This window comes from Periplaneta americana, chromosome 6 (genome assembly GCF_040183065.1).
Source record: "Periplaneta americana isolate PAMFEO1 chromosome 6, P.americana_PAMFEO1_priV1, whole genome shotgun sequence".
In the NCBI taxonomy this organism is placed as follows: Eukaryota; Metazoa; Arthropoda; class Insecta; order Blattodea; family Blattidae; genus Periplaneta; species Periplaneta americana.
The window spans coordinates 534,267-559,380 of record NC_091122.1 but is presented as its reverse complement, the minus strand read 5'-3'; the positions used below and the strand labels follow the sequence as shown (position 1 = coordinate 559,380).

Genomic DNA, 25,114 nt, shown 5'->3' with positions numbered 1-25,114 from the left:
AGGTATCGTGTGGTTAGCACAATGATCCCCCAGCTGTTACAGCTGGCTTTTGCAACCCAATTTTGCTATCTATTGTAGCTCCCCAAGTGCATCACGATGCTGGGTGGGTACTGGTCTCGTACACTGGCTGAAATTTCATGAAAAAATTTCTTCCATGAGGACTCGAACCAGCACGCATTCCGTAAAACGAGTCCTAGGCAGGATGCCTTAGACTGTGATGCCATGGCGTGGGACACCTGTAGTTTTACCATAAACAAATACCAGAATGAGCCCCACAAGAAACAGATAGTAGACCATATCATTTATATCTACAGTGGAATCCCTCATATCTGACAATTCCAAAACAACGACACTTTTAAATAAGAAAAATAAAAATTGAAATACATAGGAACGTCAATAATTACAAATAAAGTAGTGGCCTACAGTTTTTAATGAAGCACCTGAATCTACCCCCACTAGATTGCTATATTATCAATGTTCGCACAAGCTAAACAAAGAAACAGCCGTCTAAACCGCCATGAGGCTGGAAGGCGCCATTTTTAAAAGAGGACAAGAACCTGTGTTCACTGTCACGTGCTAGAGATGTGCAGTATCTACACTGAGCTGACAGTATCACAAAATGCTGATGTGATATGTCTCTTTTGGATGCACAAATACAGTCGAACTTCGATATCTGAAGTGCTTCCAGAAACTGGTATTGTGTGGAGTTTCGAATATTTAAGATCATCCTAAATTACTTCGCTGTAGTTTCCTCTGGTACTCTACTGTAATCTGCAGTTTTCTTTCTTCATATTGCAGATGAAAAGAATGAAACCCAGATATAATTGATGTGAACCGTAATTATAAAAAGATTGGTTAGTTGATAGTGGCTCGCGTTTCATAGCAGATATTTGTGTTGCAGGTGTCGGCTAAGCAGAGTACTGCCAACCCACTGGGACCAGCCTGCCTTTGCAGCACAACCTCAAGGAAATCGGCTTGTCTTCAATATATTTTTATGCATGGATTTTCGTTTATCACGTGATTAAGAAAACAAATCTTCCTGGTTGCTGAGGTCTCAAGCAGGCACGTGCGATGTGTGACTGATAGGGAACAATTTTGTACAGTGTTTTGTATGTACAGTGCAGTATCAGGTAATCGTGTTGCAGACACAAAACTCTTGCGTTTCTTTATTGGAGAAAAGGATACTCGTGCAGTTTCTAGTGGTATGAATTGGGAACTTACTGCGACATTGAGTCATCCGAAGTTTGGGCGAGTTCTTTTATATTTATGTAATACAGAAGTTTTATGGATAATTCCAACTGAATGCTTAATTTCTAAAAGTAAGTGATTTGTGTTCTTCCTCCCTGTGTTTGCTTCCTTTGACGGTTATTTCTTTTCTCTGTTTCGTTTACACTTTATAATTTTTGTCACCCTGTGGCACTTCAGGTCATGATAAAACATCCTGCAGTACAAAGCCAGGCTGTTTAAACTGAACATTCTTACGTTTGTCAGCTCTCATTACCATTCCTCTGCAGGTTTGAGGCTCGCCTTGCAAGGCTCTTACTGTCTGCTACTTTTTCGTACAGAGTTCTGTTCCCGAACTTTGGACTGGTGTGGTGTGGCCCCAAATGTTTTAATCGAAGATGATTATTCCTCAGTCTTCCTTGTATTCTAAGAGCTGAATTGCTTCCATAAACCCCAGATCACATATAACAGATTGATCAGTCAACTTTTATAAATTTGACTATGCTGCCATCTATCTGCTGCATAAGAAGTCACGTTATAACTCTCATTTGAATTGCATACTTCCATCTAGCGGTCGTTCCCAATCGGCTGTGGCGATCCTGATGGTTGTTCTCGTCCACATGTTAACATGGGGATGGCCAATCTGTTACATACTGCATGTGGTCAGGGCTCAAACCAATACATTAGAAGACCTCGAGCTCAGTAAATATAATCGAGAGACTTTTGAATTATAAGTGAATGTTATTCCCACTGGTGCCACATCTCATGTTACAAGTGCGATCAGCTATTCATTACACCAACAATATTGTTGTTAGCATTTCTCATATTACTTCCCAAAGACACAGCGCACAATGATTTATCAGTTTAAATTAAATGTTTAACCACTATATGCATACCACATAATTATGGTTTTTGGTTTAGCATAATAATAATAATAATAATAATGGTTTAACATCAAACTGAAAACCCTTCACAACACATTCCTCGTGCCGGGCCTGTATCTTTAATATTCACTGATCACTGACCAACTGAACAAAGTGGCTAATATAGCTAAAGTTTTAAATCTGCTATACAAAGAGACGATTTATACTGCAATAATTATATCAGTGTTGTAAGACTGGTAAATTCTGTAAATAATGGGTATTTATAATATGAACTTAAAAGTCAGGTTGGCAACACTTATAACCAGTTTTTTTCATTCTCATTGGAAACAGGTAGCAGCACTCCAGCGCCAGTGTGGCAAACTGACAAACTTCTGTAATGACGTACTTTGCGCTCCCCCCCCCCCCCCACCACTTGTCACTTGTTTTTGTAGTGAGTCAGGGAACTCCAGCGATCATAAAGGTAAAGAGAATATGATTTACTCTGTGCTAGATGAATGTGGTGATCCTCTAGCAAGGTGACCAATGAAATCTCGGGAACAGGACTCTGTGGTAACAGATACAATCTGTGATAATGATAGCAAAAGCTGGGATCTCCGTTTCATGTGTACATTGTTTTAATTTATTGTGTTCAGCTGGCCTGACTTGTTTTGCAATAAACTGTATTGAGCCTGCGTAGCTTGTTTCATTCTGTGAGTCCCACGAGTTTGTGCTGCCCTGACTCTTATCTCTGCAGTGCTGACCTCGACCTCCTCAGGCCATGAGTTATCTGCTTCTGTTTTCTCGTGCGTGAGTGACGGCCAGTCCAGGTTCGAATCTCTGATTAACAGACCTGATGGGATATCGTGGATGTAAACGAAATCCTCAGTAAAACCAGATTTGAGTGGTTGGGGGGTAGTATTCAGTTTCCTTGCTGTGCTCATTTTATCGTGATGTCCAGTCTGAAATCACCTCTCGTATCTGTCAGGTTTGCACTGCTTCACCATAGCGAAGTGCCATTGTTTTGTTTTAAAGAATAATTTGTTGATGTGCATATCCGACTGCAGTCAGCCTTGTGACAGCAAACATCACCATGCTTACAAATGCACACTGTTCACTGTTGTGCACTGAGATCAGCTTACCATTCTAATATTGCTTAAGAGTAGGCACAGTCTAGAGAATTTGTGACTCCCACAGTCTCAGTTGGTGGTGGTTGCAATACTTAGTGGAGCTTTGCACAGTTGTCGTATTTAAACAGTGAATTAAATGGAAACTTACAGTAAAGAACAGGGTTTCACGTACATCATAGAATAAAATTGAAACTTGGAATGCTGTGTCGCCATTGGAGTGGTTGTAAGTATCAGCCCTGGACCTGGCTGTGTGTGTTACGTTCACCAAAAGAATTGTAATTACCCCGGCATCTTGCTTTGCCAGTGTGAGAGGGGCAAAGTCCAGCTGATAATGTCGTATATAATGCGGAGAGCAGCGCAGGCCGGCATTTCAGAGTGACAGCCATGAGGGTCGTGGTAAGTTACATCAGTTGAACATGTTTCTATTGCACTGTTAAACTGCCTTTTGAGAATATAACTGTGAATAATTTGTTAAATTTTAACGCAGTTGAGATGACAAAGTCCTCAGACAGAAAGAGTGTGAGTTCAGGGGAATGACAGTACTTTGAAGACATCAAATGTAATTTTGATACTGCCACTAGAAGTATCGTTGCTTCCTCTTTTAATTTTTATTTAACACTTAGTACATCAGAGTTGCATGTCTTTTCATTAAAAAATAATTTTGTTCCATTGCAACAAGATAGTTGTCTCATTTTGGATCATCTTTCATAATTCATGTCAGCTGCGCCATGTTTTAATGACTTCTCAAAAATATTCTGAAGCAAAAACACGAGCTTTTTAAGAGAAATTCACTCACATCACGGCAAATTAAAATGTATTACGGTGCACTGCAGCAAGAAGCTTCCGGGCCAGTGGAGGTGCTGGACCCCTCCCTGCTGCTCCGGCCGGAGCCAGCGTTTGCAGCGAAGCCGGTTGGCATGTTCCGGGACTACTCAGTGGACCCAGAGGACCCAATTAAGGAGAGGGTCCGCATGACGTACCATAAGATGCACACATACCAGACAGTGGACTTTGTAAGAGGTCAGTCTGACTTGCTTATTGGAATTTAACAACAAACATTATAGAATGTAGTGCAGTCAACTTACAATTTTAAATTTCATTGTAAAAGCTTCGAAAATGTTACTGTTTTGTTTCTTTTCAAAACTATGCAATCAATCACTTACTTACACTTGACTTTAGATGTTTCGTTGCCTAATCATTAAATATATTAGGCAATTACAGTAAAACTTCGTTTATACGTTTTTGGGAGTCGGAAAAAAAAGTATAACTGAGAATGCTGAAGTGGCATTAATAACTTCTGAAATAGCATTTGAAGAACGAGTTAATATTTAAGTAAAATGTTTCACAAGAGAGATTTAGAACTTTATAGTTAAGTCATTTTTGGTATCTAATAAGTAGTCAAACTTATAACACACATTATTGAAGAATGTAAGATTATATGTAAGCTGCTTAGAGCCAAACCTGGCTGATAGAGTATATTACACTTCAAACTCCACCCAGAAAATCGTGCGAAATTGACTTACCTTGTTCCTATAATGTGATCTTCATTTCCCAACCTGTGATTATTTTATAAGGTCAGCCATTTTGGACGGCTTGCTACTAAGGAATAAATCACGCCCTCAGATTGTGATCACTGTTCGGTAATTTGGTCTGTTGCATCATGTTTCACAAGATTGGTGGAGGCAAACAAGGGCAACTTCGAATCCCCACGAATTTCGAAGTGTGTTGCGTCTTAGCAGGGCCTATGTAGGCCATTTGCATATATTTCGCTTTCTTACATTTTCATGGCAAACCTTATTTCGAGGAAAATTTATTTAGAATGTATAAATGACGTTCTTCACATCTCCTGGACAAAAAACAAATTAACTTGAAAAGTATGAATCCTCCCACGACCTGGGGAAAAACGAATAAGTGCGGAGTGTGTAAAAGAAGTTTTACTGTATTCATACTGTTGTCTTCTTTGCACTTCCTTTTCTGGTGATGTGGCAGAGAAGCCTGATGGCCCTAACTCCATCAGATTTAATCTATACTAATAATAAATCTGTAGCCGAAATTTCTCTGGTAATTTTCGATTTTCCAAAAATAATTGGTCCTAACATATATAATTAACCACCCTGAAACCCAAAATAGCTTTTTTGAAATTTTTGTTTGTATGTCTGTCTGTCTGTCTGTATGTTTGTTACCTTTTCACGCGATAATGGCTGAACGGATTTCGATGAAAATTGGAATATAAATTAAGTTCGTTGTAACTTAGATTTTAGGCTACATGTCATTCAAAATACATTATTTAAAAGGGGGGTTATAAGGGGGCATGAATTAAATAAATCGAAATATCTCGCTTATTATTGATTTTTGTGAAAAATGTTACATAACAAAAGTTTCTTTCAAAATAATTTGCGATAAGTTTTATTCCTTGAAAAATTTTGATAGGACTGATATTTAATGAGATAAATGAGTCTTAAAATTAAAATAACTGCCATCTAAGGCCGTGTAATGAATTAAAAAACAAATGACTTCGTCTATAAGGGGCCTTGGACAGCAACAATCGAAAGCTATGAAAGATAGCCTACAGAGAATGTTTCTGTGTTTGTATGAAGTAATATCGGAAGCTAAATTAACCGATTTGTATAATTAATTATTATTTCACCATTGGAAAGTGTAGTTTCTCTAGATGGACATAATGCTATATGTTAGTACAGTAACTTCTGATATGATATAATATAATATAATATAATATAATTTAAGTTATTTGAAGGGTTCAGAACCATAGTGGCCCAAGCGCCATTTACTGAATACGTAGAAAACATGGGTTAAAATTAAGTTATTATCATAATTCAATGGAAACATATAGCAAGTAAAATAAAATATACACATTAAATCTAAATGATATGTCAGTCTTCATTAAAGTATGGTTGCATGTAATAAAAATTAGAAACATGTTAAAGGAATTGTCATTGCACCAAATGAGTGTCTCTGGACCAAAATGATCGCATTTTAATTATTTGGATGCAATTTAAATTAAGTAACATATTAAACGATTTATCCTTCTATCAAACACGAATGTTCCCTGGATCAAATGTCCTATTTTAATTATGTAATTACTTTATATTTATTTCTAACGGGTGCAGCGGAGCGCACGGGTACGGCTAGTAAATAATAAAGAAAAACCTGTTGACTGGTGATACTTTGAGGCCTCTATAGTCACCATCAAGACTCAAGAACAGAACACCAAAGGACTTGGAATTTTTTTCTTTGAATTTTCATTTAGTGAACAAAGAGATCTTCCACAAGCAGGCCAGTTTCCATCTGATGAAAGACACACTGACGAGTGAAGTAATAAAGAGTGTTTATTGCTCTGAACTTAATAAAATCGTGGAAACTTCTTACATGATCGATAGAATGATATTTTGAGGACCTTGAACATATTTTAAAATCATATAATTCTAGAATGACTTATTTCTTTACAAACATGCTGAAGGGCTTAGCAGTCAGCACTGACATATGGAAATGAGTAATTTGTTAAAAATATCTTCTTTTTGACAAGAGTTGCAGCCTGTGTAAGTTGGCACAGTGTTGCCCTCTGCTGTAGTTTAATGTAGACCAGATCGAAATCAATGCAGCTAACTTCATTGCATTATAAATTTAATCATTCTTTCTTCGTGCATTACATTACATAGCTGCTGGTATGTTGCAACAATCATTTGGTATTGAGGTCGCAAGTGCAAAAACGAAAAGGCTGCCTGTTCCAAAGACATTTGAAACACTCAGCTCCACAATCAGCAAAATAAGTGATTTTGTATGTAGATAAAGTCTTGGCAAATTAAGCTTTTCTAATAACTCTTTTATAATAATCCGGTACATAAGCATTACTTCTAAAAAGGTTAAAAACGCAAAATTCAAATGTTAGTAGGGAAAAGAGGTTACATAATAACTGGAATCAGATTTCACATAGCAGTTTAGTTTACAAAGTTAGTCAAAGTAAAGCTAATAGGTACTTTGAAATGCTCAATCTCTCCAGGAACAAAACAGAGAATTGGATCAAAAGCTTGGAGATGCAGAACTAGCTGCCTGTTGTTGCAGGCAAGATGGATTACTGGCTGCGATTCGACAAGATCCGGTCCACGATTATGGATGCTCTTGTGAAGCTGAACGACCTCGTGGATGAGAGTGACCCAGATGTGGACATCCCAAACATCATGCATGCCTTCCAGACAGCCGAGCGCATCCGGGCAGATCATCCGGAGGAGGACTGGTTCCACCTGACTGGCCTCATCCACGATCTGGGAAAGGTAACAGAAGTTACATACTCATTAAGCAAATAATAATGTGCATCAACAATCAAGTCAGTTGAATGCAGACGAATGTCGGGATTTTTGACCAATAGGCGAAAAAAAATAATTCGTGATTGCAATTTGCTCGACAAATTTCCAGAGATTTTCTGCTTGAATTTTGTTCTTTGCAATACTTTTCATCTCTAAATATCAAACGTGATTCATGAGCTTGATTGAAGGTAACCCATGACTTCGGCATTTCTCCCAATGGTGCTCAGGCAGGGGACTCAAGGCCTGCACGTGTGTGTTAACAGATCATGGCATTCTATGGTGAACCCCAATGGGCAGTGGTCGGGGACACCTTCCCTGTCGGCTGCGAATGGGGCAACTCCATCGTGTACAGACAGACGAGCTTCAAGAACAACCCAGATGGCAAGAACCCACTGTACAAGTAAGTGCAGTCTCCTGAATTTAAAGGCAAAAAAAGAGAGTTACATCTGTATTTAATGCATGCATTGATTTCAAATACGCTTAATTAAAGAATACAAACTCCTTAAGTGTTTAAAATGAATGCTGGGCAGATTCAGGAAGCATGCAGTGAGAGTGTGGTCTGTGTTGGCAGCACCAAGTACGGCATGTACCAACCGAACTGCGGTCTGGAGAACATCACCATGTCGTGGGGGCATGACGAGTACATGTACCAAGTGCTGAGGCACAACAAGAGCACCCTGCCAGAAGAGGCCCTCTACATGATAAGGTGAGTGAGTATGTTGGAGATTTTCGCGGAAGTCCGCTTTTCCAGCATTCTGAAAATTTAGTTTTTAGTTTGTCTGTGTGTGTGTGGGGAAGTGATTTTTCTTTAAACTATGCTCAGATTCTGTTCATATATTATCAGAACAGAATAACGCTCCACTTAAAACAACATTTTTTTATTAGAAAATGTGAAACGTATAATAAGATGAAGTTGATATTAAGTAAGGGAAATTTGTTATTGTTGTAATAATTATTGTTACTCTTATTACGAAAATGCGGTATGTCAGGTGTTTCACTCTAAACGAATGTACAACTTACTATTGCAGACGACCAGGTAATCATATCAGGCACTAAGACAGTTTATAGAAAACCACATTTAGATTAAACAAACTGATAACAGAATATGGACTAAAAATTTCCAAAAGGAAATAAAACTGATGAGATGAAATACAAAGTATAAGTAAAATACATGTGCTTCAAAGGGGAAGAAGAAACAGATGAATAATGTTTAATGTGCTGCAGATTCCACTCATTTTATCCGTGGCATGCTGGCGGCGATTACACTCACCTCTGCAACGAGAAGGACAAGAAGATGCTCCACTGGGTGCTGGAATTCAAGTAAGTGACGAAAATGTCTTTTATTGCATTAATTGCCAGACAGTGCAACTGGCAGAATATATTGGCATTAAATGTGTATTTCTCTAATAATTGTGTAACGTCAGGTTATTAATACGAAATACTTTTGTAATACAGGGTGATTCTGTTGCTAGAAGCCGCAAACTTTGGTCTATAAAATTGTAAGTTACTTAAGTTTGTCTTGAAAATTTATATGTCCAACAGAACCTGCTTGTAGCCAGTGTTGAAAATGATCTCCTTCCACATCCAAGCACACTTGTACAGTCCCTCAAGATTCTGAAATACTCTTCGGTAATGGTAACTTCATTCTCAACTCATTTTATCCGTGGCATGCTGGCGGCGATTACACTCACCTCTGCAACGAGAAGGACAAGAAGATGCTCCACTGGGTGCTGGAATTCAAGTAAGTGACGAAAATGTCTTTTATTGCATTAATTGCCAGACAGTGCAACTGGCAGAATATATTGGCATTAAATGTGTATTTCTCTAATAATTGTGTAACGTCAGGTTATTAATACGAAATACTTTTGTAATACAGGGTGATTCTGTTGCTAGAAGCCGCAAACTTTGGTCTATAAAATTGTAAGTTACTTAAGTTTGTCTTGAAAATTTATATGTCCAACAGAACCTGCTTGTAGCCAGTGTTGAAAATGATCTCCTTCCACATCCAAGCACACTTGTACAGTCCCTCAAGATTCTGAAATACTCTTCGGTAATGGTAACTTCATTCTCAACTAAGTAGTTGGGTGGCATTAGATCGGGAGATGTTGGTGACCAAAGATTTCAATTTTTCTCAGACTGACATTTGAAGTGTGACATGTTGCACCGTCTTGTTGGAAATATCCATAAGCTAGTTCATCATCTGTTAACTAATTGACAAACTCGTTAAATATTTGGAAGTATACTTCTGTGGTAACCATTTGTTAAAAAAAAAACATAAAGCATTCAGTCACACCACACTCCGATTTTCTGAGAATGCAAAGGTTTTGTATATTTTGCACGAGGATTTTGTTGTGCCCATATACGCGAGTTTTGAGAGTTTACATAGCCACTCAGATGAAACCATGCTTCATCTAAAATTCCAGCTAACTTTCTGAGTGTAACACTTTGCAAAATTCAATCTGAAATGCCCTTTAATGTACAGTAGAACCCCGATTATCCGTCACCCTATTAACCAATTGTTGGATTATCCGACTTTTCTAGCTTTTTTTTTTTCTTATTCTCGTGTAGAAAAAATTATGAAGTACTGCACTTTATATTTCTACGTAGTTTTTCTACAGAGAGTTACTACAAGCCTTTACCCTTACAAGTCTCACAGTATGTAGTAGGAATGCTTTGCTCTCGGCAACAGAAATAGTTAGTCTGCTTATAAAATAGTCACTACCTCTTTCAAAGAAATTACCCCAAGAACTTCCACAAACCCGTGTATCATTCTTTCCTTAGCATTACAATTCGAGTAGTCGTATTGTATAACTTCTATACAAAATGTCTTCCACAGTTGTCAAAAGAAAACGTGTTGTGTTAATTAGCGTAAAAACAAATAACTGAGAGGTTTAGGAAAGGAGAAACTGTACACGATTTAATAAAAAAAATGATACAGTGCATAAAGTATGTAAATATACAACGTGAAACTTCAAGTATTCCTATCTTTTCACAGACAATCAACTATCAACCCTTGACCTTTAAGAACTCATCGTTAACAACCGAATTTTTAGTGAACTCTTGACCTACTACATAGCATGTTAAACACAAGACCACGAAGGAAATCACGAAACTGTAGACCAAAGTACTATAATGCACTTAATTTATGAAAATCTTTTATGGTACGGATTATCCGATTTTTTTCGATTAACCGTTCAGTCCACCCCCTTCATTACCATGGATAATAGAGATTCTACTGTGCTTTAAATGAATCCATTTGGCACTTTGTACGAACGAGCAACACATGCTCTTCATTGTAATGACCAGACATTCTAGTCAACATTGTGAGATGCAAAAATAAGTGAAGGTCACTGGAGGAGTCCGAACTTGTCATTGCGGAACTAGATTGTGTTTTGCATTGTTCAAGATGTGTGTATATAGGTTTACAGGACAAAGTATATGTAAATGGAAATTTTATAGACCTCTCTTTATAAAACAACCTTTAAAATTCAGAAATCCCTTATTCCTTACTATAATTGTATGATAATTAAATGATTGTTAATTGCATACTTCTCTTTGCTTGCAGCAAGTACGACCTGTACACCAAGAGCACGAGCGTGCCAGACATAGAGGCCCTCATGCCCTACTACCAGAGTCTGATCGACAAGTACATGCCAGGAGAGCTGGAGTGGTAGATGCTACCTGCTAGTGTGGTTTCTTGCCTAACAGACAAGGAATGTGTACATTAATTTTCACAATGTGAAATATTTCGCTTGTATTTAATAAAGAATTTTTATATTCAAATAATTACTTCTTTAATTTCCGTTAATGATTTATCTTATTGATATCACAAAGTGAAATCTTTGCTAATTACATGTTATACATATTTGTAGTATTAACGTTTTCGCTAAATACAAAAAAAAAAAAAAATGTATAACATGTAATTAGCAAAGATTTCACTTTGTGATATCAATAAGATAAATCACTGACGGAAATTAAACAAGTAATTATTTGAATATTAACAAAGATTTGTCTGAACTATTCAATGTGAATTGTAAATAAAGAATTTTTTGTTACATTGCTTGATTTTCTGGTCATCCCTGTATCCACTATGTGGGAATACAAATTTCCCCCCAAAATGCTGAAGGTAAATAATTATCGATATGGTAGAAAACTAAGGAGTATCGTGAGCTGGGATTATGTGGAACTGAGGCAACCAAGCAAGCGATCCGTAGTTCTATTCTCAGCGTGGAGCCCTACTGTGTGACAGCAACTAGTGTTCATTCAAAGGAAAACCAAAACATCAAACATGAAGATGTAGCACCTAAAGAAGGAAAAAAGAAAGCTATCTAGCATCGGTGGATCTGAGGATTTGCCATGAGATTACTTGACATTGGTCTTACAGTTGAAACCTGTGAGGTTATCAAGCAAGCCTTTGTGCCATATTCTCTATATTGTGGGACTCAAATCCGGTTCGTTTGATGAGCAATCAACACTGACACTAGAGCGAATGCTGACCTCCCATTACAAATAACAGACATCACATCCCTAGAAAACTTGTTCTGCAATGAAGCTGTATTGTTTTGTGAGTTACTGTAAAAACTTGGAACAATACTTTTATTTTCAGACAAAAAATGCTTTAAAGCTTGTAGTTCACCGTGGAAAGTGAATGATTGTTGAGATTGAATAGGCCTAATAGAAAATTGGTGGGATATCCAAAACATTTTTTGTTCCTCTTCCCCCCAACAGGAATGCATTTCAGCTCGTAGATCATAGCAAAAGATGAATGATTTTGGTGATTGACTAATAGGGAATTCGTGGAATGCACTAGACACTGTTTGAAAAGAGAAATTATTTATAAAGACTCAAGTCTGGTAGAACCACAAGGGTTTGTGTAGGACTACATTATATTGTGTTGAGTGATAAATAAAAAAATTTGTTCAGAACAGAAGTCATTGGTGACACAAGTTCAATAGATGAGTGAAGATTGTTCAGTGGTGGGAGCAGCACTTTCCTTCTTGTGCTGTTGAACCATTTACCTCACACGGTTCGAATCTTTATAACTTGCTCTTGTCTTCTGTTGAGATTTTTGCTATTTCTTGTTACATTAATAAGCACTGTTCCATGGCATCTTCAAAATGTAAATTTTTTCCTGTGAAAAAAAATACACTGTCTTCAATAAAATAAATTTTCGTTCTTTTAGGCAGATCTCTTCGATGACACTGAAGATGAATATGTTATGTCAAGTGAATACTGAGATAAATGAGTGCAATGCTACTATGTGACCGAAAAATGACATTATCTTCAGGAGAAGAGTGGCAAAGTGCACGCAACTAAGTCACGCATCACTGCTATGGAACTTCTTGCCTCTACAATATTAGACAGAGCGATCCATTTGAGAAGACATACAGTAAAATAAAAACGTGATAAAATGAGAATTGTTGCTATTTATTGTTGAATAATTTGTACATGCATTCTAGAAGAATGGGAGTTTTGTCCAAATTGGACCTCAATGTGCCCACCATTGCAAACACGACACAGTTCATATCTTGAGGCTGATTCCTCCCATGTGCGGTCTAACATCTCAGGGGTAACTTTCTCAAAAACTGAGAAAATCTTTGTCTGAGATCATACACATCATTCTTCATGAAACTCCATAGAAAGAAATCTGGTGGTGTCTCCAAATTTGGAGGCCACATAATTGGCCTTCCTCAACCACACCATTGTTACAAAATGTATCATCCAGATAATCACTGACGTCTGTTGCTCAGTGAAGTGGTGCACCATCCTGTTGGAACGTGATACCCATGTTGTTTTCCTGTTGCAGTTGTGATTCGAAGAAGTTTTTCAAATGCCCAGGTATGGTCCTGGTTGAACTGTTTCCTCTATGAAGATAAACGACCCATACAGATCATAGCAACTTACTGTGCACCAAACATTAACTTTAGGACCAGCTTGTTTCAGTTCATATGATTGCATTATGGGTATTCATTCACCTACTGACATGGAAGACACATTTCGCTCGTTGTCAGTAAGCGCCATTTTGTTTATTTGGTCTTTTGTTTCTTATGTGGTAATGATGATGATACAAAACTCCCGTGCTTCAGTGTCACATTGGAACTGAAATGCATTCTACAACACTCTCATTATAAATTTTATAGTCATTTTATTTCATGTCTTCCCAAACGGATCAGACTGTAGTATTACTTTAAAAGTGGTAGTGTAGTGGTTTCCACTATACCATTATTTGCGTTTATTACATAGCCCAAAGTGCAGCCCCTATACTCACTTGAGTTCATAGAAGTAGGCCTACGCCAAAAATAATTGAAGAGCACAGATGCATTAAAATTGGAGACCTCATTTCGAACGTATGGAGGAAGATAGATTATTGAGAAATATAAATCTCGTGGCAGACCAAGAAAAAGATGGAGTGGCCTGTGACATGGGAACAGGCAGAATTTCTTACTTCCTGCAATGCCAGCTTTGGAGTAAATTATGAGAAAGTTGTCTAATGAAATGGTTAAAGGACAATGAAAGTGTAAAATGTATTTAAGTAGGATTTAAAAGGAGTGAGACAAAATTAGCGTCAATCCAGGACCGTTGAAGGTTATGCGAAAGATCGCTTACATTCTGTAGGTTGACCGGGTGGCACATGACCGGCAGGAAGGTGGTGCATCATGTGGCATACCATCTCCCACACTCTGCAGTCCATTTCAGTGTCCATACAAGTAGTTGTGTTGACGTTAGATTCCGTGTTATTGTTCTGATTGTGTTAGTGAAGTGTTTAGGTTTAGGAGTGGTTGTGCGTTAGTGAAGCATTTAGATTTATAGGAGTGATTGAGTTGACGTTAGATTGTGTGTTATTCTTTTGATTGTGTTAGTGAAGTGTTGAGATTTATAGGAGAGATTGTGTGTTATTCTTTTGATTGCGTTAGTGAAGTATTTAGATTTGTAGGAGTGGTTGTGTTGACGTTGGATTGCATGTTATTCTTCTGATTGTGTTAGTGAAGTGTTTAGATTAGCTTGCTCATATGGCACCATAGAAATTTACATTAGCCTAGAACAGAGAATTTTCATGGTTGAGACTTATCTGAAAAAGAGTGATTGCGGAAAGGAAAAAAGATAACACGCCACCACACAGCCACTTCTACAGAGAGACTGAACTGGACTGCCGAGCATGTTGCATGGCCTTTGTGCTGGTCGACCTACTTTATGTAAGCAAACGCTCCGTATATGAAGACTGTAAAGTGATTATTCTTGGCCTCTCATTTCTACGCCCAGTTTACCAGTAATGTAACCGCCAAGTATTACGCCAAAAATTACGTTACCAAAAACTATAAGCATGGTTTTCATAATACCGGTACTTCGCTTACGCTTACTGTGCATTGGTTAAAGCATACAATGAAGCGATTCGTAGATATTTTAGCGTTAAAGAGGAGTATTTTTCATAAACCAAAAATGTGTGATGCAAGACTACAGGTAGTAATTCCCCTGGACCAAACACAATACAAACTGATAAAAAGTACAATATACCTATTTGGAAATGCATGTGCCCTGGACCTCAATTGCAAGAAGATGGCCCGGCTGATGTTTACTAGGATAACTACAAAAGTTAAGTTTTTTTTTCTTATAGTGGACCTAAAATAATAAAAATGGAGTATTTTCTCTCCAAATAATTAGCGGCATTTACACTTACGACTGGCTATTTATTTTATTGGGTTATTTTACGACGCTGTATCAACATCTAGGTTATTTAGCGTCTGAATGATATGAAGGTGATAATGCCGGTGAAATGAGTCCAGGGTCCAGCACCGAAAGTTACCCAGCATTTGCTTGTATGGGGTTGAGGGAAAACCCCGGAAAAAACCTCAATCAGGTGACTTGCCCCGACCGGGATTCGAACCCGGGCCACCTGGTTTCGCGGCCAGACACGCTGACAGTTACTCCACAAGTGTGGCTATGCTGCTGGTTACTTTAGAACAAAAGTGGCATAGGTATGTTAATTCGCTTCCTTAGTTACGGAAGTTAGGGTGAAGATTTATTTTCAAAAAGCAGAGTGCTAAAGATTTACGGATTTCAGAATCAAATTCAGAACTAAATCTGCATTAGATAGTACCTATTTGGCACAAAAAGAAATCTTCAGTGTTATTATTGCAACATTTATTATTATAAACGTTTCCTTGGTCTGCGACAAAAGCTATCCACTCATTTTGGAGTCTGTCATACTTTCCCTGCCAGATATTGTCCAGACCTCTCGAGCAATTAGGTAATAGCATAGTCGGGTCTTGACCCGACGCATTCCAAAGGCCATGTCATCGATCGATGCTGGTCGTCCGGCCCTGCCGGAGTGCGCAGGCGCGGGCAGGGACTGTGACAAACACGCACGTAGGTTGTCATACGGCGGCGCCGGTACTGTAATGGCAGTGAGCAAGATGGACGAAATCGAAGTGTGAGCAGCCGTCCGCACACCAATATGGCCGTGTCGAGCTCTGGTAAGTGTTATTCGCATGTGTTCCTTCGGTAACTGACACCCCGCGGGCTCATTGTTGCCGAGCAACACTGTCCCTCATCGCGTGGCAGTTCAATATGGAACGTTGCCAAGCATGTCATCGCCTGCATTTGCACAATCTCGGGGGGAGTTTTGACGAAATTTCATACGTCCCTCTATTTCTACTGCAATTTTGTCGGTCCGGATGAAGGACAGATAATACCTGTTGCCCCAGGTGGTGGGGTCCACCACAACATGCGATGGGATCTTCATCCCGCCCTCATTCGTTGCTAGGATACGGAAATGTGGTGGGTTAATATCTTGGGTTGGTCGAGATGTGATGTAGCAGGTCAGGGCTGTGTGCCACCGTGCTCCATTGATAACTGCCAGTACCGAAATGGTTCTACAATCAGTATTCAAGTTTTTCTTGACTTTCAGCAAAACTTGTATATTCCTGCTGCGTTCATTGAGTGAATGTAATTTAATTCCAACGGTCGCAACAACAAAAAATGGACGATAAAACCCAGAAATATGTCTCTCAATGACGTGAGAGTTCTCAATACACTCCTAGAAAAATAAATATTTTAGTTAAGCACAGGATCAGGAAACTTAAAGATATCACAACGGAAGAGAATGGTTTATTCAAGAATTCAAAACATGCATTTATAAAATAAATTGTTGATTTTTTGATTCCACATGCCTTTTAGCCGCTTTTACGACAGCAAATAATAGATATATTAACAATATATTTGAAAGTGTTGCGCTTTTTTTTTATAGGACAGTGTACTATAATTATTGTAGCTTCAGGTTTGTAACTTCACAATACACAACACAACATATTGTATCCTAGGGGATGAAGTCTTTTTTGTCGTCTAGATGGCGTCTCTTTGTTTTATCCTTGATTGCCCTAAATGAGTGGAATATCTGGTTATGATTCCATTTTGTGAAATAATTTAAAGAACTAAATATCGTGTAGCAATTATGCAGCGTGGCTTGCAATCGCAGTCGTCTTTTTCTCTCATGGTCATAGAGAACCCCTAGAAATTCAAATACTATGCAATCCAAGTACACGACACTTTCTACGACATTCAGCATACAAACAGAAACTCCAATCCCAACTTTGTTGATGCAAAGGTAATAATAATTTAATAACGAACAATAAAGACAAGATACTGTTGCCGTAGGGAACATTTTTATTTTTATAATGAGCAATAAACGCCTAGTCCTACTGTCCGATCAAAAGTAAACAATTTCTTCACATTCAGTGATGTATCTTTAATGGCTAACGGCTTGAAATGTTAGGAATTGAATTAGAATATTATAGCAGCAAGTATACATTTTTAAAACTTAATGAAATCTTACAGAAGTTTTCGGAATAATTGTGATGCGAGAAGCATCGCATTTGTCCCCCCCTCCCCCAAAATTCATTGAAGTCACGGCACATGATCGTCTTTTTTTCTCTCTCACGTACGGAGGAGGGAAGCCAAGGCTTGCACTACAGCCTGAGTCCTATTGTGCTTACCACTCCTGAAAGCCGCGAACAACGAACGAAACCTTTCGCTGACTGAATTCGGAACATGTGTCCACATGTCCAGCGAAGGCGAATCGATCGTTTGGTGATCCGTCACTTGTCGGTACATCAAAGGACGTCCACATTCGCTGTGGACGGGATTTGTCACTTGTTCGTTGCAACAGCAGAGATCAGAGGTTAGTATATATATATATATATATATATATATATATATATATATATATATATATATTTTTTTTAATTGGGTTATTTTACGACGCTGTAACAACATCTAAGGTTATTTAGCGTCTGAATGATATGAAGGTGATAATGCCGGCGAAATGAATCCGGGGTCCAACACCGATAGTTAGCTAGCATTTGCTCGTATTGGGTTGAGGGAAAACCCCGGAAAAAACCTCAACTAGATAACTTGTCCCGACCGGGAATCAAACCCGGGCCAGACGCGCTGACCGTTACTCCACAGGTGTGGACAGGTTAGTATATAATTTCACCAACCGCTACTAGAATGTCAAAACTGGAGTGGACTGAAGAAATTGCCATCAACCCAGGGCAGTAGTCTACGCATGGGCCAACATGAGCCGTGTCATTGGACGGCAAATTTTTGGGACTATGTAGTACCGTACTCGAATTGTGAAAATTTGAGAAATTTTATACACTCACATTTATAACAGACATTTTACATTAATTGCAATATATCCGAACAATAATAAGTAGACCTCGGATTTTAGGACTTTAAAAACCAATTTTAGGCTTCTAAAATAGACTCTGAAATTATAAAAATAGGCACTAATACACTTTTAGTCACATAAAAGTACAAATTCAGGCAGATAAAAATACGATTTTATACACCTACTATGTGTTTCTATCCACGCAAACTAGCACAGCAGCTTTAAGGACACAAATAATTAGTGAGGATTAAGTATTACGGTTTACAGTGACAAAAACCGTAAAAAAATATTGTGGTTAGAAACTGTATTTTTGTTATATCTTAAATTCATCGGTCTCATTGCTCCATGGGTGCTGCTGACACGTGTTAATTTAATTAATTTACGAATGCATTTACAATTAACAAATTAATCTTGCAGTGTAGGCTTTCACGGCCGGAGTCTATAGATCTAGATTCATTTTCCGGGCTGAGAGGCCGTGGTCTATTGGTTGGTTTTATATCAGACGTTTCGTCTGCAACTGCGGCAGACATCTTCAGTGGAGCCGCAGTTGCAGACGAAACGTCTGGTATAAAACCAACCAATAGACCACGGCCTCTCAGCCCGGAAAATGAATCTAGATCTAATTAACAAATTATTTATAATTGGCATTGCAATACATAACATACTTTTCTTTCTCAATTTCCTGCTGTAAAACTTTGCCTCTTTTTGGACAAAGCAGGGAAAAATCTTTCGATTTTACCGGAGTACCGGTAATAAGTGCGTATTTAAATGTAGCGATGAACAATAATGATATGTTTATTTATGTAATATAAGGCTATAATTTATATATTTTTATTTAAACAGTTTATTTCTTCCTTTTTCAAGCTTTGAGAATAATGTAGAAATATTAACAGTATTCGTGACGTGAAAATGGTTTTAATATTTCATTTCCGTGAACATAAGACGTCCAGTATTTTAACATGACTTCGTTGGGTGGCAGTTTGGCCCAGTTGGTTGAGGCGCTATGGTGGTAATTCCAATTTCGCAGGTTCGAGTCTCGTGCAGATAAGATATAAGAATTAAATTAATAAAATGAAGTAAGATAGATGAGAATATAGTGTAATATAGAAGAAATTAGGATATAGATGATGGTGGATGTATTGTAGCAGAAGTAGCATTGACAAGGGCAAGGGAGTTGGAAATAGGGAAATTAAAAAAAAATGAGGTTTCTCCTGGCTGTGGGTATGGGGAGAGAGGAAAGTATTATAAGGGGAGGATCATTCTATTTTCTACTGGGGCTACTCGATACATGAACTTTCCAAATCACAAGTACGGCTGTATAATATCAATGCTAACTTTAATATTTGTACGGTTAACACATTAGGGCCTATTACGAATACTCGGCAATTTTTTTAAGAACTCTTTAGGGGAATTACAAGTTATCGCTGCACATTCATGTCACTTCGGTTTCATAATAATGAATAATCTCGATTCACAGACTGTCAGCCATATAATTCTATTCTATGCTTCACAACAAGCGTTCAATGCTGTTAGCTAACAAAACAACGTGTTGCCACATTTTTTTAAAACCTTCAGAATATTAATTCTTCAGATTTCTCTAATGCAACAAACAATATACACAGATTTCGTCAATATTACAAGTTGTGCAATGAAAAGCGTAATCGACTTTCTTGCTTCTCGTTAACCATCCCTTACGCCGTTCTTCAGATTTTCCCGTGATTTTAAGTATTTCCGTCTTTGTCAATTTTTTAGCACTGAAAGATCTGAATGGGAATCATTCCGCATAATGTCTGTAGAGAGTTAAAAGAAGCCAGTGCCTATCATTTTATTGTTTCTTGTAGTTTGATATAGCAATTTATAATTATATTGTTAAAACTTAGATTTTGAAACCTAAACTTATGCTATCTATAACATTACTAAGGTAGGTGTATCAAACAGGCCCAGCTCTTGTGCTAAAAGCATATACGGTGTACCGTTTGCTACATGGATCCTTACTAGTGCGTTATTATCACATGTCAGCTGTAACTGGTTTGCCACCATTGTAGGCTATATTGCTGTGTTTGAGTTGTTTGGCTAATAATGGAAGGTGCAGTTTTCACGTATTTATGCAGCCATTTGTACGTAATATTTCAGGTATTATACATTTTTCGAAAGCTGTTTTATTTCTTACTTTTACTTTTACTTTTATAGGCGTTTCCACTTTCAGCTGTTGCCTTTTATTCCCCTTTTCCATTGTTGTCGGTCATCCCAACGTCCATTTTCCAACCCTCTAGCCTGCATGGCCTCAGCAACTCCTCTCCATGTAAGTGGTGGTCGTCCTTTTCTTCTCCTCCCTGGGAGTGACCAATTCAAAATCTGTTTTATTTCTTCTGAAGATAATATTGTAACTTTTATTCTACTTTTCCACCACTCCCCGATAACAATGTGATTTTATTCTTAATGATTCACCCTACAACAATGGGTATTCCACCCAACACAGCAACACAGTAGTCGTTATTGCACTCCACACAGCGACAATGACAATACACGGTATTATTGAGTAGAACAACAATGTACTCCTAATTTCAACTAATGTTCACAAGCACTATGTGCAGAACAAAACTGTCAGTTCTCGGTTCACAGCTCGTTCGCCTTGGTTAGTTCTTCTAGCTCACTCAAGTTCACTGTACGTCGAACCCAAGCATTCCAGATACAGTTCACTACAAATCGAACCCAAGCTTTCCAGTTGCGGTTCCCTGCACCTCGAACCCAAGCCTCCGGATACGTCACACTCGCCTGGATACTGCCACAGTTCGAACTCAGGTCCACCTTGCTGGCTGCTGTCCAAGACTTGAAGGCTGACTGAAGACTAACTAACTGACTCACTCACTCGCGCTTTTATTTATTAAATCACAACATCTCGAATCTTCGATTCGCGTGGCTTTTCGAACCTTCCAGAGGGATACGCTTCTAGAGGCTCCCCTGTTCTCTCCGCTCTGCGCCGTCCCGTAGTCCCCCCCCCTTTCGCTCCGTGCCGCGCTACAGCGCCTACCGAAGCTCGAGTTTCGTTTCCCTGCGCCTTCCTTCTCGCTGGATGCGCGCGCAACTCCCCAATGCAACCAGAATATTCTAAATGGCGCCACAATCTAATTAGATTTTAAGATATAGTTGGTGGCGAGGGAACAGTGAGCAAGAGACTGAAGAAGCCCTCTTGTGTGCCAATTAGCGTAAACTCAGTGAATTTTAAATCCTGTAAATACTAAGTGAAAAGAAACATGTTTATAACTAATTTATTACAAAAAAATAATATTAATAAACAAATCTTGAAAACCAACAAAGCGAGTGTATGCATCCACAAATTATAGGTAGTTCTGACGTATAGTAGGCATTCCGAATCTTCAACAAAACTGCAAACAGCTGTTTACAATGAACTTGAAAATCAACGGCGTAACTTTATTGATATATTATGTAGCAGGCGAGACCCAACAATTTGGCTAGAATTCTGATACACCACAAACTACAATAAGACTGTAAAAATGTAGTTTATACAATATTTAATATTTAGAATGTAAATTATGAAAATAAACTGTCATTATTAACCGTAAAAATTGTCAGAGACTGCAACCATTTTATTTTCATTTGTTGTCTTGCTTTTATCGCCAATAAGCATTTAGTTTATAACACATAAACAATAAACGTTTGGTATGGCCGCGAACATAATTTCATCGACACACACTTGTTATAACATTCATTTACATTGAAAATTGACATTAACACAAACACGTGCTTTTGTACCGTAGGCCTCCGTTTGACAGTTAATTACAGTGTTGCCGACTCAATGCTCCGGCTTTGTATATAGATGGCTCTGTCTCTGGCCATATCGCGAGTTTTTTTTTATAATCTTCTATGTGAACTCCGAAGGCCTGTGTACTATTGTTGAGACTGGTTCTATTGTTGTGAACTAGATGGCGACTATATTTGTATTACTGATTTGTTATGAATATGATTTCGGTGATTAATGAGGCCGGTGATATTCAAGGATGTTGTGGCCCGAATTCCCTGGCATTTGCCTTACGGTTGAGGAAAAACCCTGAAAAACCTAAACCAGGAAATTCAACCCGACCGGAAATCGAACCCGGGCTCTCTGCGTAAGAGACCAGCATGCTGACCTCTACACCACAGAGGTGGTCTATATTATATTATTCAAAACTTTACAGACCATATTTTTTTAATCGAAGTCATTAACGTTCATTGTTGACAATATCGTTGCAATATGCTTCGAATTCTCTTCATTTCTGAATTCTACACAGATCACCAGGGTTGCCAGATTGTGATGAACAGCCTACTACTCGCCGATTTGCGAGTATAGTAGTATTGTGGTAGTATGTAGTCTAAAGTCGCCTTAAAATAATAATTACCGTAAGCCTATTCTGAATAAAATGCGATGAAAGCATTATATGTGCGCGTATCCTATAAAGTGCTATGTTTGTTTACATCGGTTCGTATCTTTGGTGGGGAGTAGTGAGAATAGACTTAACTATAGCGCTGTAAAGAAGCTAGATGAATAAAATAAAGCAATAAACCCACTGAAGTTTTCATAATATTAATTTCCCAAGACTTGCATTTACAAATCTAGCGCGTAAGATAGGTCTAGGTATCCTTTTAATTTTAGAGTCGTCTGAAGTAGAAATTGAAGAACATTAAAACCTTATTTTAAATGGAGTAGAGACATTAATGTGCTGTACACAACATAGGCCTACTCAAGTATTAATTTGATTTTTGCTTCTTTATCTGATGTGTCGCAGACCCCAGTAGGCTATTTGAATGTTTAATGAAATCAATTTTGTGAGCTCTCAGATTAGTGTGCGAACTTTAGGCCTGCATCCCTCCTTCTTTACCTTGCCATCGTCTAGAACTTTCTCCAGCCAAGCTAGAGTAACAAATACATAGTATTATTTAATAATAATAATAATAATAATAATAATAATAATAATAATAATGATAATGATAATAAAATGGGACATGCGTTAGGGGTTGCTGCGGTATATCTTGTTCAGGAATAAGTTGTATCGTCTTTAACTTTTCGCTTTTGGATGCAATACAGTGACAATCCTATAAAGCTGTATTGTCATTAATAACGCCTACACAATATTTTACACATGAAGACTTTTAACTCATATCTTTAAATTCAGGCCATTTCTCTCAAGCTTTGCGATATTGTTTCTCATATTTCCCGTGTTTTCCCATTATGCCATTATTATTAGAATACAGAGATGAAGAGAATTCGAAGTATGTTGCAACGATACTGTCAACAATGAACAAGAGCGACTATCCAGGAAGATTTGCGACGGACGGAGCGAGCAGCAGACTGTAGTTTGCCAGGAGAACGGCCGTTATCGCAATCTGATAATCCTTCAGGAAAGAGGCCTGCTTCCCGTTCCCGGTTTCTTGACGGCTAGTTAGCGCAAGAGTTCTCAACCACCAATAACAGCGTTTTGCTTACGACGTATTCGTATCAACAACGTTAATGTTACGTTTTATTTAACGACGCTCGCAACTGCAGAGGTTATATCAGCGTCGCCGGATGTGCCGGAATTTTGTCCCGCAGGAGTTCTTTTACATGTCAGTAAATCTACTGACATCAGCCTGTCATCGACCTGGCCCGGGATCGAACCCGCAACCTTGGGCATAGAAGGCCAGCGCTATACCAACTCGCCAACCAGGTCGACTTTTAACAACGTAGATTAGAGTGTGGTAACATGACAAGGTTCAATAAAATTATAATTAATAATGCACATAGGCCTGAAGTGAACTTAACAGCGATTTGCTTATGTCATTCATAGTGTTATCAGGTTTTGTATCCTAGCAATCTCGTTTACAGGAAGTTAACTCAAGGGTTCAGTGATGTACGACTAAGCAAAGTATGATTAATAACACAGGCCCAAAAAAAAAAAAAATTCTTGGTGCTTTGGATTTTAGACCTGTTCTTGGGGTTATTGATGTGCTGATTCAGAAAATGGCATTGGCTAGGCCGTATCAACTCTAGTTTCTTATATATTGTTGAATTTATATAATTATAATATCCTAATTCTGTTTTGTTACAAAATTATTTGTAATAACGTATAGGTGGTTTTCATGGAACTAAAAATAATTTTGTTGGCTTATTTTTATTGCTAATATCACAGAAATCAATTGAAATAATCATATCCTGATTTACCTTTGGCTATGAGATCTGTGCCGTACCCGCACTTTTACTATTCCACCCCCATCAGTCACCACAGCTCTCAGAGGATGGATCTTATATGTCTGATATTGCACAAGGTAAAGAAAGTGGCGACAGCTGGAGTGATTTTCAAACAGCCTCACATATGAAAGCTTTGAGCAGAATGAGTTGAGTGACCTGATTAAGGACTAAATCTTCCTAAGGAGTCTTCTGAATTGCTCGCCTACAGACTAAAAGAAAAGAATGTACTTTAGCCTGGAATGAAAATTATTTTTTATCGATGGGGAGACGGAGATTTGCTGCCTTTTTTCTTTCTTACTAAAGACAAAAACATAGTATTCTAGAGTGACTTCGGAGGCCTCCTGAAGAAAGTGGGTGTATCAGAATACACCCCAAGTGAATGGCTCCTTTTAATCGACAGTTAAAAACGCAGTTTGAAATGTATTCTTTTAAACAATTGCAACAAATACGCCTCCATTCCAATCGATCACTCCACGAAGATGTAAGAAGAGTACAACGCCTTATCTTTAGTGTTGGAAAAGATAAATTACCACGAGCATCTGTGCAGACTTGAAGATGGTTCATTTTCTTCTTAGTCAACAAAGTGGCTAGTCAGAATATCCTCACTTTCTACATATGTCTTTGGATAAAAAGGATTGGCCTCTGAGGAAAGATATTGTGGCTGGAGAGTACATTGTTATAAATGCACC

The 25,114-nt window shown here is 38.1% G+C and overlaps 3 protein-coding genes across 7 annotated transcripts in view; all 3 read left to right on the top strand.

Moving 5' to 3' along the window:
* The window catches only part of su(w[a]) (suppressor of white-apricot), a 31,164-nt gene extending 28,385 nt beyond the window's left edge, over positions 1 to 2,779 (top strand). For both annotated transcript variants that reach the window (XM_069827203.1, XM_069827204.1), the window contains exon 16: positions 902 to 2,779. The gene's annotated coding sequence lies outside the window, so the exon portion shown is untranslated. The remainder of the gene's footprint in view (positions 1 to 901) is intronic.
* Positions 2,780 to 3,470: 691 nt separating this feature from the next.
* Miox (Myo-inositol oxygenase) lies at positions 3,471 to 11,593 on the top strand. The gene is made up of 7 exons (XM_069827205.1): positions 3,471 to 3,610; positions 4,048 to 4,234; positions 7,295 to 7,503; positions 7,800 to 7,936; positions 8,108 to 8,242; positions 8,761 to 8,856; positions 11,102 to 11,593. Exons 1-7 carry the CDS (start codon positions 3,599 to 3,601, stop codon positions 11,208 to 11,210), a joined length of 885 nt encoding a protein of 294 aa, XP_069683306.1. The 5' UTR covers positions 3,471 to 3,598; the 3' UTR covers positions 11,211 to 11,593.
* A 4,269-nt stretch (positions 11,594 to 15,862) lies between these two features.
* LOC138700861 (small G protein signaling modulator 2-like) overlaps positions 15,863 to 25,114 on the top strand; it is a 50,333-nt gene continuing 41,081 nt past the window's right edge. For all 4 annotated transcript variants that reach the window (XM_069827241.1, XM_069827242.1, XM_069827240.1 and 1 more), the window contains exon 1: positions 15,863 to 16,007. In XM_069827241.1, the coding sequence (XP_069683342.1) occupies positions 15,989 to 16,007 (19 nt within the window). In that variant the 5' untranslated portion in view covers positions 15,863 to 15,988. The remainder of the gene's footprint in view (positions 16,008 to 25,114) is intronic.

Bases quoted from the DNA above. Each gene is read 5' to 3' on its own strand.
- Miox (XM_069827205.1), top strand. The intron at 4,235-7,294 runs GTCAGTCTGACT...CTGTTGTTGCAG, and splicing joins GACAGTGGACTTTGTAAGAG to GCAAGATGGATTACTGGCTG. The intron at 8,857-11,101 runs GTAAGTGACGAA...CTTTGCTTGCAG, and splicing joins CACTGGGTGCTGGAATTCAA to CAAGTACGACCTGTACACCA.